The sequence below is a fragment of the Bufo gargarizans genome, chromosome 3 (genome assembly GCF_014858855.1).
Source record: "Bufo gargarizans isolate SCDJY-AF-19 chromosome 3, ASM1485885v1, whole genome shotgun sequence".
Classification (NCBI taxonomy): domain Eukaryota; kingdom Metazoa; phylum Chordata; class Amphibia; order Anura; family Bufonidae; genus Bufo; species Bufo gargarizans.
The window spans coordinates 205,330,172-205,345,993 of record NC_058082.1 but is presented as its reverse complement, the minus strand read 5'-3'; the positions used below and the strand labels follow the sequence as shown (position 1 = coordinate 205,345,993).

The 15,822-nt window shown below is 46.3% G+C and overlaps 2 protein-coding genes across 9 annotated transcripts in view; both read left to right on the top strand.

Annotated features, from left to right (window-relative positions):
- The window catches only part of INPP4A (inositol polyphosphate-4-phosphatase type I A), a 393,978-nt gene that overhangs the window by 99,778 nt on the left and 278,378 nt on the right, over positions 1-15,822 (top strand). The window lies entirely within an intron of this gene.
- LOC122931482 overlaps positions 1-15,822 on the top strand; it is a 162,109-nt gene that overhangs the window by 64,308 nt on the left and 81,979 nt on the right. Inside the window, exons 6-8 of the mRNA XM_044285547.1 lie at positions 3,829-3,936; positions 4,626-4,715; positions 5,933-6,086. Coding sequence (XP_044141482.1) covers positions 3,829-3,936; positions 4,626-4,715; positions 5,933-6,086 — 352 coding nt within the window. The remainder of the gene's footprint in view (positions 1-3,828; positions 3,937-4,625; positions 4,716-5,932; positions 6,087-15,822) is intronic.

Sequence of the window (15,822 nt, the reverse complement as noted above, 5' to 3'; positions counted from 1 at the left end):
TCAAAAGCCAACTTGATGGCCAAAAATTCCCTATCTCCCACATCGTAATTTCTCTCTGTGAAGGAGAGTTTTTTCGAGAAAAAGGCACACGGTCGCCATTTGGCAGGAGAGGAACCCTGAGACAAGACCGCACCCACACCCACCTCAGAAGCATCAACCTCAACTATGAAGGGTAAAGAAATATCAGGTTGCACCAAGATGGGAGCGGAAGCAAAACTCTCCTTGATATTAGAAAAAGCCTTACACGCCTCTACCGACTAAGAAGAAAAATCTACCCCCTTTCTGGTCATATCAGTGAGTGGTTTAACAATAGAGGAATAATTCAAAATAAACTTCCTGTAATAATTGGCAAAGCCCAAAAAACGCATCAGCGCCTTCTGATTCTCAGGAAGCTCCCACTCAAGCACAGCGCGGACCTTCTCGGGGTCCATGCGAAAACCAGAAGCGGAGAGAAGAAACCCCAGAAATTGAATTTCTGGAACCGCAAACACACATTTTTCCAGTTTCGCATATAATTTATTCTCCCGCAGGATGAGCAAGACCTGACGTAAATGTTCCTTATGAGTTTTGAAATCAGGAGAAAAAATCAAAATGTCATCCAAATACACTAATACAAATTTTCCCATCAAATGATAAAAAATGCTGTTCACGAAATGCTGAAAAACGGCTGGGGCATTCATCAAACCAAAAGGCATAACCAAATTTTCAAAATGGCCCTCAGGGGTATTGAAGGCCGTCTTCCATTCATCTCCTTCTCTGACCCTGACCAGGTTGTATGCCCCTCTTAGATCTAATTTGGAAAAGACTTTAGCCCCAACAACCTGGTTAAACAGGTCCGGGATCAGAGGAAGCGGATAAGGGTCACGAATAGTGATACTGTTCAGCTCCCTGAAATCCAGACAAGGTCTTAAAGAACCATCTTTTTTCTTAACAAAGAAAAAAACAGCAGCAACAGGTGACTTCGAGGGTCGTATGTGTCCTTTTCTCAGACTCTCAGAGATATAGGCACGCATAGCGATCCTTTCAGGTTGGGAAAGATTGTATAAACAAGAAAAATTCAGAGAGAAAAGATGGTACAGTCTTAGTAGCAACCTCAGAAACATGTCGTGAGGCAATTCTCTCTGCAAAAGTCACTCCAACCATTTATTTGCCTCGCTTGCCAATCAATGGTGGGGTTATGTTTAGTGAGCCAGGGTAGCCCCAACACTAGAGGAGTAGGCAAACCGCTAAGGACGAAACATGACGCATCCTCAACATGAGCATCACTCACAATTAAACGGATATTGTGAACTATGCCCTTTAATGATTTCTGAGAAAGTGGAGCGGAATCAATAGCAAAAACAGGTATATCCTTTCCCAAAGTGCACACCTGGAAACCATGAGTTATCGCAAATTGATTATCAATGAGATTGACAGCTGCTCCACTATCCACAAAAATCTCACAAAAAATGCTCTTGCTCTCTAGTGCCACCCTAGCAGGCAGGACAAAACGGGAACTACAAGCAAACGGAAAACCTTCAATTTCCGCCTCAACCCTGCCAATAGTAACAGACGGAACATTTTTAAAAGATTTTTCCTGTTTGTTTCTTTATTACTCCCAGAGAACTGCCTGAATCTCCTAGAGGGACAAATATTTGCCAAATGATTTATACCTCCACAACAAAAACAAACCCTCCCATGCGAGCTGAATCTTCTATTGTCAGAAGCAATCAACCCCAGCTGCAGGGGCTCTTGCTCAGAAGGGGCTGACAGCGACTGAGACCCCTGTGCACAGAATGGGACTGCTGCACTGTCCTGGGACTGAGTATGACAGGAAGGAGAGATCTCTCCTCTCTCTCTAAGACGCCTGTCAATACGAACGGCCTGAGACATAGCACAGTCCAAGGAAATAGGCCTTTCATGAAAGGCAAATGCATCTTTCAATCCCTCTGAAAGACCATGGCAAAATTGACTTCGGAGTGCAGCATCATTCCAACCAGTATCAGCTGCCCATCTCCGAAATTCTGAGCAGTATATCTCTGCGGATTGTTTACCCTGGCATAATAGACGTAGTCTAGACTCAGCCAAAGCAACACGATCCGGATCATCATATATCTGACCCAGGGCTAAAAAGAATTCATCGACTGAACGGAGGGGCTGTGCCCCCTCCGGCAGCGAAAAGGCCCAGGACTGAGCGTTACCCCTGAGCAGCGATATAATGATCCCCACCCTCCGTTTCTCATCACCAGAGGAATGGGGAAGAAGGCGAAAATGGAGTTTGCAAGCCTCTCTAAAACGCACAAAATTCTCACTACCCCCGGAAAACGTATCCGGGAGCGAGATCTTAGGCTCAGAACAAACTTCATGAACGCCAGCTGAACCGGTCACTTGAAGCTGAGAAAAAGTCCTGCGGAGATCAGCTACCTCCAATGAAAGACCCTGAAGGCGTTCAGCCAAAAGTGAAACCGGATCCATGCTTGAGACGGTTTTGGCGGCTTATAATGTCACGGACGGTGTACAGGAAACAAGACAAAGCAACATGCATATATGACTCACTGGATCCAAAGCTAAGGAACCAAGGGGAGACCCCTGCACAAGACCTAGCACTTTCCCTGGCTGCTCAGCCTATGCAAAGATCCCAGAGGTGGATGGTTGCATAGCCACGTACCTCGACTATATAACCCCTGAACACCCTACAATAGTGAGGGGACACGACCACCGGCTCCCTACACCAGACACGGAGGGAGTCAGGGTCACCTGGGATCCAGCAAACAGAAAATAACAGATAAATGTACAGCACAGGATGAGCATGCACACACACTCAATTAGTCCAACTACATTACAGCTGAGAGAGGCTAACGAGATGAGTAACTGAATACCACAACAAAGAGAACTCAAGGAGGAGGTTCTGAAAGGCTTCTGTCAGAGCTTCTCAGCTGTCTGGTTGTGACAGGTGGGTCCACGAGCCTTCACTGCCGCCCGCAACCTCCTAATCAACTCCTCCACTGACTTCTTCAGGTAAGCCTCTGCCTGTTAGCTTGGTTTAAAAAGCACAAAATGGCACCCGGACCTCAAACTGCCCCCCATATAAAATCCTAACCCCTCTCCTATTAACACACCCCTCTTACCAGATATCCTTAACCCCTGATTCCCCGTCCCCTCGCACCAAAATTAATTATGCTGGCCACTCCCTAGGCTAAAGCCACAGTACAGCCTTACTTGATTAAATTATTGGTTAATTCCTCGAGTCGCCTTGCTCTCACACCTCCCCTTTTCTCCCCCATGTCTCCACCTGCCCAAATAATAAAACACAGAAACCAGAGTCGGATTGAATCGGCCACAGCACCATTTAATTAACACATAAATACATATCATAAATAGCAATAAGTTAACCCACACGAGGGAGGTCCTAGAAGCCCCAAAGTTTATTATTAACCCACAAACAACATGGCAAATCCACCTTGCCCTCCCATATAAAGGCCTAACCCCTCCCCTATCGACACACCCCTCTTACCAGATATCATTAACCCCTGATTCCCCGTCCCCTCGTACCAAAATTAATAATGCTGGCTTCCACCTAGGCTAAAGCCCCAGTATGGCCTTACTAGAATGGGGTATGTTCTATTTCTTTGCAGAACGGACATGTGGACAACACACGGTCTGCTGCCTGCAGCCCCATTGAAATTAATAGGTCCTTATCAAATCCACAAAAACACTGATGACGGAATTGCACAGAAAAAACAAAACAGTTGTGTGCGTGAGGCCTTAATTTTGAGCTTCTGAACCTTGCGGTCTTTCTATACATGAAGGCATAACTAATGGGGATACATTATACATTTATTCTTTCAGGTCTGTAGCCTATTCATTAGAAAAGGAGATTCCACTTGGTAATTTTCCTGTACCTTCATACCTGAGAGATGATATAAGAAATGGACTGTTCTCCAGCAGATCTACATGGTATGCATCAAACGATAAGTAAAGTATATGTAACGCCCCAGAGGTGCATTACTATCTTTGCACCTTGCTACTCTCTAATGGGCTAGTGTCATGTCATCTATATATTTATTTCCAGGTCCTGTACACTGTGCGTTCATAATTTTCTTATGCAACTGTTATGTTCATGCAACGTGCCTGGTTCACCAACAGGTGGCAGCATAAATGGCAGAGCTGTAGTTACATAGAATGGAACTTTCATTCCATTCTAACCCCCCTCTGTGGTGTGGTGTGCGTGTTCCACTTGTTGCAGGGAGGGTGGAGTACTAGTTAGGAGTTAGTGGAGAGTACCCCGTGCTAGGGGAAGGCAGTAGGAGCATGTCCCTGTTGGACGAGCCCTGTCCAGGCCAGCTGGAGTATCTTCAGCTCAGCTAGACGTAGAGGCAGAGGCTTGGAGTCTCTGCAACCAGGAGTAAAGTGTTCCTTGGACAAAGCTAGAGACAGACCAGATTACAAAGTGAAGTACAGCCTAAGGAAGAAGCTGAGTTCTATAGCCAGCCTGTTAGCACAGCAGAGCCAGAGAACAGCAGAAGTAGCAGAGAGGAGTTTGCTTGCCACTGTTAATGCCAAAGCCTGCTGGGAACCAAAATAAAGCCTGTAAGCTGTTGGAGAAACGTTTATTCAAGTAAAGTTGTGTTCAACTTCATCACAAGGTCTGGACTCAAATTATTTCTTCAGCCCCTACTACGACTACCCCTTTTGTCTGCTTTCGGAGGGCAACGCCTGGGGTCCAGCATATCCAGGTAGGAGCACCGTAACACATGCACAAAACATAAAGTGACATTATAGGCTACCCTACACCACTCTGGCATTCCTACACCTGGGTACCACAGTCTACTACATCACTAAAAGGGGCTCTGTGGCCTTGTTGCTTCATTGCAACTGGCGTCACAAAAAACATGTACCTTAAGGGACCCCAAGTAGTGCGCACGACGACTTTATATAATCCAGATGTTTGTTATTCAATACTGTTACTCCTTGTAAAACTTTAAGGTCACTAAATGCAATTTTAGAAGTGTTATTGAAACGAGGATGGCTGAGCTTTTTTAATGCTAGTTTTTTCAGCCTTCACCTAGGTAATGACTGGGACTCCATGGTGCCATGAAATCGCAACATCTGTAATGTTAATCTAAGGGGTCGTGATGCAATGCATCTGTAGCAAATAATCCAACTATGTTGTGCAGCTTTGCCCTCATAGACCAGTACGACTACTAATACTGTGTACTGCTGCGACTTGCCTGCAACTTTATTTTCAAGTGGCTTTTTTTCAGTGAAATCATAGCTCTAAAATAGTCATGCAACAGCAAATTAGAGAACTTGTCTAGGGATTTTTTTTCTACAATTAATACCTTCATCTGTAGTCTGCCTGCAGATGCCACTGTGCTTGTTATTTTTTTCCGGGAACCGGGAAGAGGAGAACACCTCAGCTCTTCTCAGTGAGCCTATTCTTCCTCCTGTCTGTGACACTGTCTAATCACTGCACAGCCAAGGAGAAGACAAGCTGTTCTCGCAAGATTTGGTAAATCTCACAATGTAATCTCAATGTAAGTGAACTAGTACTCGCTAATCTCGTGGGAGCAGCTAGTCTTCTCCTTGGCTGTGAAGTGGTCTGCAGTGATTGGACAGCATCACAGACAAGGAGAAGAGGACGCCCAATGAGGAGAGCTGAGGTCTCCTCCTCCTGGTACCTTTTACTAGTCATTGCATATTAGATGCCAGAGCAGAGGGCATAGCAGTACAACGGAGGGGCCAAACAGAAAAAAAAAAGCTCAATCGTATCTGCAGATCCATATGGGGGCGGGGCGGGGGGGGGGGATTGCACTGACATTTCAACATGGCCAATCCTGAGGAGAACAGACCATTGTATTCTTTCTTCAGCAGTTGCTTCATTTTGCGTTTAGGAGGAAAATGAACACTATAATAATCACTGTTAAACTGTAATAAAAATGTATTATTTCAGGAACTTGCTGATCTCAACCCTAGAGTTTAGCAACTATCCCGATAAATTTCACTTGCTGCTACACCTAGAAGAGATACAAATGGAGATTGACATCCGGAAATACGACAAAGAACGACAGACAATGGAAAGAGACAGAAATCTCCTAATTCTTCATGTAAGTGAGCTTCCGCTGATTTATTTAATTTCATAATAGCTGTGAGGTCAGTACGCTCTAATGAACCAACCTTGAGAGGGCCTCTCAACACATTCTCACCTATGATCTAAGCATCCAGGAGGATTCTGGTTCTCTAAGGGTATGTTCACACAGTGGATTTAGGTTCCAATTCAATTGCCGACTGTGTGATGACTACCTCCCATTGTTCACAATGAAACGCCAGGCTGCCAGTCATGTGGCCAATGGCTTAAAGCTGCAACTGTACTAAGAAAGGACATGTCTTGGTGCGGTGTCAAGATGGCCGCCGCTGGAAGCCACAGCAGTTTACCACTGCAGAAACCGTGGTGGATTTTGCTGCTGAATATCCAGCGTATTTTGCAAAGGCAAAATCTGGTGTTTTAATATACCCTAAACAATGCTGTTACCTATTTTCATTTTAGAAGTTGCTCTGGAGGGGAGAACTAAGCCCCGACACATTCCTGCTGCTGCCGCAGATCAATGTACGAGGAGTTCCAGTCCAAGAGCGCCTGTCACCATTCCTGAAATGTCTGTTTTACTAAATCATTATATTCCACATGAACTGATAATTCTGGAGCACCTTGTCTTAGAAATCTTTTATAGTGCCGTTCATCTATTATTCCTATTAGAAGTTTGTTAATAAACTGCCAACTGGGTGTTACTAATGGGGAGTGGCCCTGCACAGCCTGGCACTATCTAGTCAGGGCTGTCCATGTCGCACTGTGCAGGGGCACAGCTCGTGGTAGCACCCAGTTGCACGTTTATTCATCTAGTAGGGATAATAGAGGAATGGCATAGCGTTATATGGAAAGATACTCCAGAGTTGTTGTTATATGGGGAATGCAGGTAGTTACTAAACCAGACATGTCAGGAGAGGTGACAGGTCCTCTGTATAGGAAGTTGTCCAGGATTATAAAAAAAATATTATTCCCCCTGCCCAGCAGTACCTGTGACATGATGAATATTTACCTGATCCATGGATCTCGGACTGTCTTCATTGTACTCTGGTCCCTACCTGTCAACTTCGTCAGGGACGTGCACAGCTGCAGCCAATCACTGACCCAGAAGTGACGTGCTGTTTGGGGGGACCTTACCACTGACACCACTCATTGGCTGCAGCAGTGCACGTGACTCCATCCATAGAGTAGACAGCCTGGGAGCAATGGAGGTGGAACAGAGTGGTGGGGAGCAGGTAAGTACAGATCTGTTCACAGGTACTGTAGGTTGGGAGGCAGGTGGTTGTTTAAAAAAAAAAATCCTGGACAACCCCTTTAACCACCTAACTGGTTTGCCCGGGGCCAACTCAGGCATTGGGAAAAGTACTTAACTTAGCTGGGCTCGGGCAGAAAGTGGAGGGGGGAGGGCTGTTTTAGATGCTGCTATCTCCTGAATAGTAGCAACTAGTCTTGTTTGAAAGCTGACATTCCAGGCTTTCTTTGAAGACCAAAATGACAGCTAAAGTCCAAGCAACAGAGGATAAATCACTGTTAGAAATTGAGTCAGGAATAATCGCAGGAAAAAAACTACTTTCACTTTCAGCAGTATTAACGACATTCCAATTTCTATGACTGATATCTTCCCCTGTACTGAACAGATTTCTGTCATTCTGGTATTGTCTGAAGGCTTGAAATATTTCAAACAATACAAGGCCCATATCTCTAGCTTGTACCAACCCAGAGATATGAGAAGATAAAACAGGGATCCCCCTTTCCCCTCCCCTTCAGTCTGGAGGAGAATGAGAGAGCAGCTACAGAGCTGCCGGCTGCAGGGGGAGAAATGTGACATTATCATCATTGTAGTGACCCAGATAATAAAATCATGTTATTTTTACCACACAATAAACGCTTTTAAATAAACATTTAGACAAAACTGCTAGAACACAAAGGGGTTAAAATGAATTATGTTACTAAGCGGTTAAAAATGCTATAGTTTCCCCTGAGTTGTGCACCAATAAGATTTACTGCAGGCACACAATAAAAATCTACAATAAAAAAGTGACATTTTTGGGAGGGTTTTCCCAATTTTAACGTGACAGTTAAGAGGTTAAGATTAATGTTGATTGAGCATGCCCGGCCGAACACTAGTTCGGCTCGAGCATCTCGATGCTCGGCACATGGCGGTACTTGGCCGAGTACTCCATGTGCTCAAGCGCAATGCTCGAGTCTCCTCCCCGCACGTTTGTTGGCTGCTAAGCAGCCAATAAATGTGCAGGGAGGTACTGGCATGCACTGTAATGCCGTAGACATGTTGGCTACTGGCATTACAGTGATTGGCTGGCCGGAATGGTATAAAGCACCTGATGACACGTGTTCGGCTCAGTCTTAGTCAGGGAGAGCTGAGAATAGGAAGAAAGACAGTGTAGGGAGTGTTATTGAAAGATTTTTATTACAAAAACTTTTCAGAGACCCAAAAGTCCTTTTAGGGACTATGGTGTGTGACAGCAGCAATATATATTTTTAGAGCATCCTGCGCTAAATAGCGTCTAATAGGCCTCTGCAGACAGTTAAATTATCCGCGCCACATCTCCTGTGTAAAGTGTGCCCATCCCTAAAATATCAGTGACATCCAGTGTACTCTTTCCGTAAACTGTGTCCGCTGCGGACAGTTAAATTATCCGTGCCATATCTCCTGTGTAAAGTGTGCGCATCCCAAAAATATCTGTGACATCCATTGTACTTTTTCAATAGACGGTGTCCGCTGCGGACAGTGAGATTAGCTGCACCACATCTCCAATGTAAAGTGTGCGCATCTAAAAAATATCTATGACATCCAGTGTACTTTTTCAATAGATGGTGTCCGCTGCAGATAGTGACATTACCAGTGCCAAATCTCTAGTGTAACGTGTGCTCCTAAAATTATTATCTGTGACATACAGTGTAATTTTTACATAGACGCTTTGGACAGTGACATTACTGGTGGTACCTCTTCCCTGTATAACATTTCCTCATCCCAAATACCTGTGACATTCCCTGTAATATTTTATTAGCCGCTGGTGATAGCATTGACATTATCTGTGGGATATCTCTTGTGTGACGTTTCCACATCCCAAATAACTTTTTACATTTTTTTGCGTATACACGTCCAAATCCTACACTACTGTACGTGTGACATACTTTCAAGCATATATCACATTTAAAATGAAGAAGGCGAGCAGTAAGGGATGGGGAAGTGGCCATGATGCTGATTCTGCACGCAGAGGCCGTGGCCCTGGGCACCTTAAATCTGTGCCTGCTGCCAGAACACAAGAAAAAGAGTCATCCACGATACCTAGCTTCAAGTTCCAGTTTGCAGGGCTGCGCAAGACACCACTTTTGAAGTCAGACCAGTGTGACCAGGTGGTCGGTTGGATTGCAGCAGATAATGCTTCCAATCGGTTAAGCACCACCCTGTCTTCCACCAAGTCCAGTCTTGATACTCCTTCCTCCCACCATGGAGAGTCTGGCCAAACAAGAGATTCCACACTCGGATATTCCGAGGACCTCTTTTCCTCACCAGTCCTTGATTTGGCACTCTCGCCAAGCACGTTTGAAGAGGGACAGATCTTGTGCCTTGATTCCCAAAACTCTTGAGCATCCACAGTCACAAGAAGATGATGGGGGGAATGGCAATTACTGTTTAATAAGGTGGATGATGATGAGACACAGTTGTGAAAAACTCAACAGCAATTACTGTCTCAAGAGGTTGACGAAGAGGATGAGACACAGTTGTCAATCACTGAGGTTGTGGTTATGTCAACAAGTCAGGAGGATGAGTAGAGTGAGGAAGTGGAAGAGGAGGTGGTGGACGATGAAGTCGCTGACCCAATCTGGGAAGGTAGAAAGCCGAGTGAGGACAGCAGCACAGAGGGGGAGGGATCTGCAGCACCAAAACAGGCTGGAAGAGGCAGTGAGGTGGGAGAAGGCGGGCCACACCAAACAGGCCCGAAACTGTTACACAGAGCACCTCCTTGCGGAAATCTTCCCTGCCAAGGGATAGATGTTCCGCAGTATGGTGCTTTTTTGAGGAAAGTGTGGACAGAGGCCCCAACAATTAGGCATTAGAGACGTTGCGAACATAAAATTTTCCCTTCGCGAACGCGAATTTCTGCAAATGTTCGCAAACGGGCGAACCGGGCGAACCGCCATAGACTTCAATAGGCAGGCGAATTTTAAAACCCACAGGGACTCTTTCTAGCCACAGTAGTGATGGAAAAGTTGTTTCAAGGGGACTAACACCTGGACTGTGGCATGCCGGAGGGGGATCCATGGCAAAACTCCCATGGAAAATTACATAGTTGACGCAGAGTTGGATTTTAATCCATAAAGGGCATAAATCACCTAACAATCCGATTATTTTTTTTGAACAACGTGGTTTAAAACATCCAGTGTGTGTATACGATCAGGTATGATGTTGTATCTATCAGGTAGTGTAAGGGTTACGCCCGCTTCACAGACATTGACAGACCAAACTCCCCTTTTAATGCACCGCAAACAGTCCATTTGCCCAACCGCAAACTTCCCATTTGCACAAGGTTGGATACCAAGCTAGCCATGTCCCGTTGATGTCATTGAAGGTTTCTTCCTCCACCCAGCCACGTACAACACCAAGGGTCCCCAAAAGGTGAATTGAATTGATTTTTCGAATGGGGAGATGGTTAAAAAAACACTGGCTCCCTCCCCATTGTTTGAAACCACGCCACGGTCACTGCGTCTGCGCCGTGCAATTTACTGTCACACCCGATATGAGTGGTATTTTCTGTAGTTCTATTCTCATCAGTTTAATCCCTGTTACATCCCATATCAGGGATTGCCTTTTGTGGAAAAAAAATTGGGCCGGGTACCTTCGACTGCCTTCACAGTGACAGACCAAACTCTGATACACCAAACTGAATTGATTTTAGGAAGCGGGAGATGGAAAAAGCAGCTTGGTCGGTCCTCTTACTCCCAAGGTGGGGCACTGTGCGTGCACGGAGCAATGTGCTGTGACACCCTATATGAGTGGTGTCTTAACTAGTCCTATTCCTATCAGTTTAATCCCTGTTACGTCCCCTATCCGGGGACGTGTGTCGAATTGATTAATCATTGTCGAATAAATGACATCCTGAAATAATTTTGTTCTGAGCTCCGTACTTGCTTTGCATTGGAATTGATGGGGATTTTTTTAATTGTCTGCATTATTTCTAATAAACTATTAAGAGACTTTATTATGTATAATATTATGTATTTATAAAAAAAAAAGAAAAAAGAAAAATAATTATCCAGCCGATCGCTTTTAGTCTGATCATAATGAAGGAGGTAATCATAGAGGTGATCATAGAGGTGATGATCGCTTCATTGTGATACGCAAGCCCTTCACCACAACAAGGTACCGATCACGAAGGGGAATTGACACATGTATGTGCCTTTTTTTTGTTTTGTTTTTGCAGCCACAATGCAGCACTAGAGGCCAGAAAAATTAGGCATGTACACATGCCTGAAAAACTAGGCAATGTTGCAGCCGCTGCTGTAGCAGCGGCCGGAAAAATTGATGTTTTCCAGGCAGAAAGGTGGCTAAAACATTGCGGCTTGAACCCTAGTTGGTGGCGTAAAATTCACGAAAGTCATCCGGTATGCAGACATTAAATACAGCAGCGTGGGGACCATTTTGAGGCCAAGGCATGTCATCAGGCCTTTTGTTAGTCAAACGTATCCCCCACTGTCAGTCCCTTCGGGATCCATGCCTCATTCATCTTAATGAAGGTGAGGTAATCAACACTTTTTTGACCGAGGCAACTTCTTTTGTCAGTGACAATGCCTCCTGCTGCACTGAAGGTCCTTTCTGACAGGACACTTGAAGCGGGGCAGGCCAGAAGTTCTATCGCAAACTGGGATAGTTCAGGCCACAGGTCAAGCCTGCACACCCAGTAGTCAAGGGGTTCATCGCTCCTCAGAGTGTGGATATCTGCAGTTAAGGCGAGGTAGTCTGCTACCTGTCGGTCGAGTCATTCTCTAAGGCTGGATCCCGAAGGGCTGTGGCGATGTGTAGGACTGAAAAAGCTCTGCATGTCCTCCATCAACAACACATCTGTAAAGCGTCCTGTCCTTGCCGCCGTGGTCGTGGTAGGAGGAGGAATACTTTTACCTCTTCCCCTGTTAGATTCACATTGTGCTGTGACATCCCCCTTATAAGCTGTGTAAAGCATATTTTTTAGTTTGGTTTTGAACTGCTGCATTCTTTCTGACTTTCGATAATTTGGTAACATTTCAGGCACTTTCTGCTTATACCGGGAGTCTAGTAGCGTGGCCACCCAGTACAGGTCGTTCTCCTTCATCCTTTTTATACGAGGGTCCCTCAACAGACATGACAGCATGAAAGACCCCATTTGCACAAGGTTGGATGCCGAGCTACTCATTTCCCATTCCTCCTCCTCACTGATGTCATTGACGTTCTGTTCTTCTCCCCAGCCACGTACAACACCACGGGTCCCAGATAGGTGACAACAACGAGCACCCTGGGATGCCTGCTGTTGTTGGTCTTCATCCTCTTCAAAGCCACATTCCTCCTCTGACTCCTCTTCCTCATACTCCTCTTCCAGCGTTGCCGCAGGTCCGGCAAGCGATGATGACAAGGCTGTTTCTGATGGTGATGGTGACCACAACTCTTCCTCTTCACGCTCATCTGCAGCCTGATCCAGCACTCTTCGTAGGGCACACTCCAGGAAGAAAACAAATGGGATGAGGTCGCTGATGGTGCCTTCGGTGCGACTGACTAGGTTTGTCACCTCCTCAAAAGGACGCATGAGCCTACAGGCATTGCGCATGAGCGTCCAGTAACGTGTCAAAAAAATTCCCAGCTCCGCAGAGGCTTTCCTAGCACCCCGGTCATACAAATACTCGTTGACGGCTTTTTCTTGTTGGAGCAGGCGGTCGAACATTAGGAGTGTTGAATTCCGACGTGTCGGGCTGTCGCAAATCAAGCACCTCACTGGCATGTTGTTTCAGCGCTGAATGTCTGAAAAGTGCGCCATGGCCGTGTAGGAACGCCTGAAATGGCCACACACCTTCCTTGCCTGCTTGAGGACATCCTGTAAGCCTGGGTACTTAGACACAAAGCGTTGTACGATGAGATTCAACACATGTGCCATGCACGGCACATGTGACAACTTGCCCAAATTCAATGCCGCCAACAAATTGCTTCCATGGTCACACACCACTTTGCCGATCTCCAGTTGGTAAGGGGTCAGCCACTGATCCACCTGTGCGTTCAGGGCGGACAGGAGTGCTGGTCCGGAGTGGCTCTCTGCTTTCAGGCAAGTCAACCCCAAGACAGCATTACACTGTCGTATCCGGGATGTGGAATAGCCCCTGGGGAGCTGGGGGGATTCAGTTGATGTGCAGCCAGACGCCGCAGCAGAAGAGGACTCAGCCGAGGAGGTTATGAAGAGGATGGAGTAGGAGGAGTAGAGGAGGTGGCAGTAGGCCTCTCTGCAAGTCGTGGCGGTGTCACCAACTCCGCTGCAGAGCCACGCATTCCATGCTTGGCAGCCGTCAGCAGGTTGACCCAATGCGCAGTGTAGGTGATATACCTGCCCTGACCGTGCTTTGCAGACCAGGTATCAGTGGTCAGATGGACCCTTGCCCCAACACTGTATGCCAGAGATGCCAAGACTTTCTTTTCAATCAGTCGTCCGGCTACCTTCCACTGTGGTGTTCCAATAGCGACACATTTTTTGAAGGTCTCAGACTCCACCAGCTGGTATGGTAAAAGCTGGCGGGCTAAGAGTTCCGTCAAGCCAGCTGTCAGACGCCGGGCAAGGAGGTGACTCTGTGACATTGGCTTCTTACGCTCAAACATTTCCTTTACAGACACCTGACTATGGGCAGATGAGATGGAACTGCTGAAGGTGAGAGGTGGGTGGTTGAGAGGGGGCAAGGAGGACAGCAGTGGTTGACGTGGTTGAAGATGCTGGACCAGGAGGAGGATGGTGGCTTTGAGCTTGTGTGCTGCTTCTACTTGTCATCATGTGTTGATCCCATAGGCGTTTGTGATGTGCGATCATGTGCCTTCGCAAAGCAGGACCTAGGTGGGTGTTGGATTTCCCACAACTCTGTTTCTTTTGGCACAGGTTGCAAATGGCATCGCTGTTGTCAGAGGCAGACACACAAAAAAAATGCCACACTGCTAAGCTTTGCAATGACGGCATTCTGGTGGTGGTAACAGCATGCGTTGATTGGCGTGCTGTCTGGCTGACCCCGGGTGCCGATACATGCTGTCTGACTGTGCCACTAGCTCCTTTCGACGACCTCCCCCTGCTTCCAACTCAACTCCTCCTTCTCTCTGTCTCCCCTTCTGAACTTTCCCCCTCTTCTTCTTCTCTTCGAGCAGGCACCCACGTGGCATCCACGGCCACATCGTCATCATCAACCACTTCACTTGTATCTGACACCTGAGCAAAGGAAGCAGCAGCGGGTACAACATCATCATCATCATCATCATCATACTGTACGTCCATGTGTGTAATGCTGCCTGACTGAGAGATATCCCTGTTATCTACATCCTCTGGCAATAATGGTTGCGCATCACTAATTTCATCCAACGGATGTGTAAATAACTCCTCTGAGGGATCAAGTGAAGCGGCTGTGGGGGTAGTGGTGGTGGTGGCGGCAGGCGGGAGAGTGGTAACTTGAGAGCAGGTGATCAAAGCTGAGCTGGAGGAGGATGGTGCGTCAAGGTTCTTAGCGGAAGCTGTTAAAGATTGGGTGTCCTGTGTAAGCCAGTCAACTATTTTCTCTGAATTTTTGGGGTTCAGGGTACGTGGCCTCTGACTACTGGGCACTATTCCAGGGCCAGTGGAAATCACAGCACCACGACAGCCCCTTCGGGGTGGCCTGCCTCTGCCTGTCATTTTAGATAAGTGGTACTATGCGTGCAAGGTACTTTTCCACCCTATATAAGTGGTGGGCAGTGGGCACAGTACAGTCTGTGTGGGCCTGACACACACGGGCTTGCAACTGTAATTATATCACAGAAAAATTTTAAATATTATTTTTTTTAATCTGCAAGGTATTTGAGTGAATGACACCCTGTAACGGTATGAGTGGAGGCCTAGCCAGTGGCCACAATACAGTCTGTGTGGGCCTGACACACACGGGCTTGCAAATGTGATTATATCACACAAAAATTTTAAATATAATTTTTTTTATCTGCAAGCTATTTGAGTGAATGACACCCTGTAACGGTATGAGTGGAGGCCTAGCCACTAGCCAGTGGCCACAATACAGTCTGTGTGGGCCTGAAACACACGGGCGTGCAAATGTGATTTATATCACAGAAAAATGTTAAATATAATTTTTTTTATCTGCAAGGTATTTGAGTGAATGACACCCTGTGGAGGCCGAGCCAGTGGCCACAGTACAGTTTGTGTGGGCCTGACACACACGGGCTTGCAAATGTGATTATATCACCGAAAAATTTTAAATCGAATATTTTTATCTGCAAGGTATCTGAGTGAATGACACCCTGTAACGGTATGAGTGGAGGCCTAGCCAGTGGCCACAGTACAGTCTGCGTGGGCCTGACACACACGGGCTGGCAAATGTGATTATATCACAGAAAAATATTAAATATAATTTTTTTTTATCTGCAAGGTATTTTCTGTCACACCCTGTATGAATGGTGTGCACGTGCTGTCTGTGACTGAGCCTGCAGCCTCTCGCACACGGGCAGCCAGGCAACTGCAACATATATATATAAAATAAAA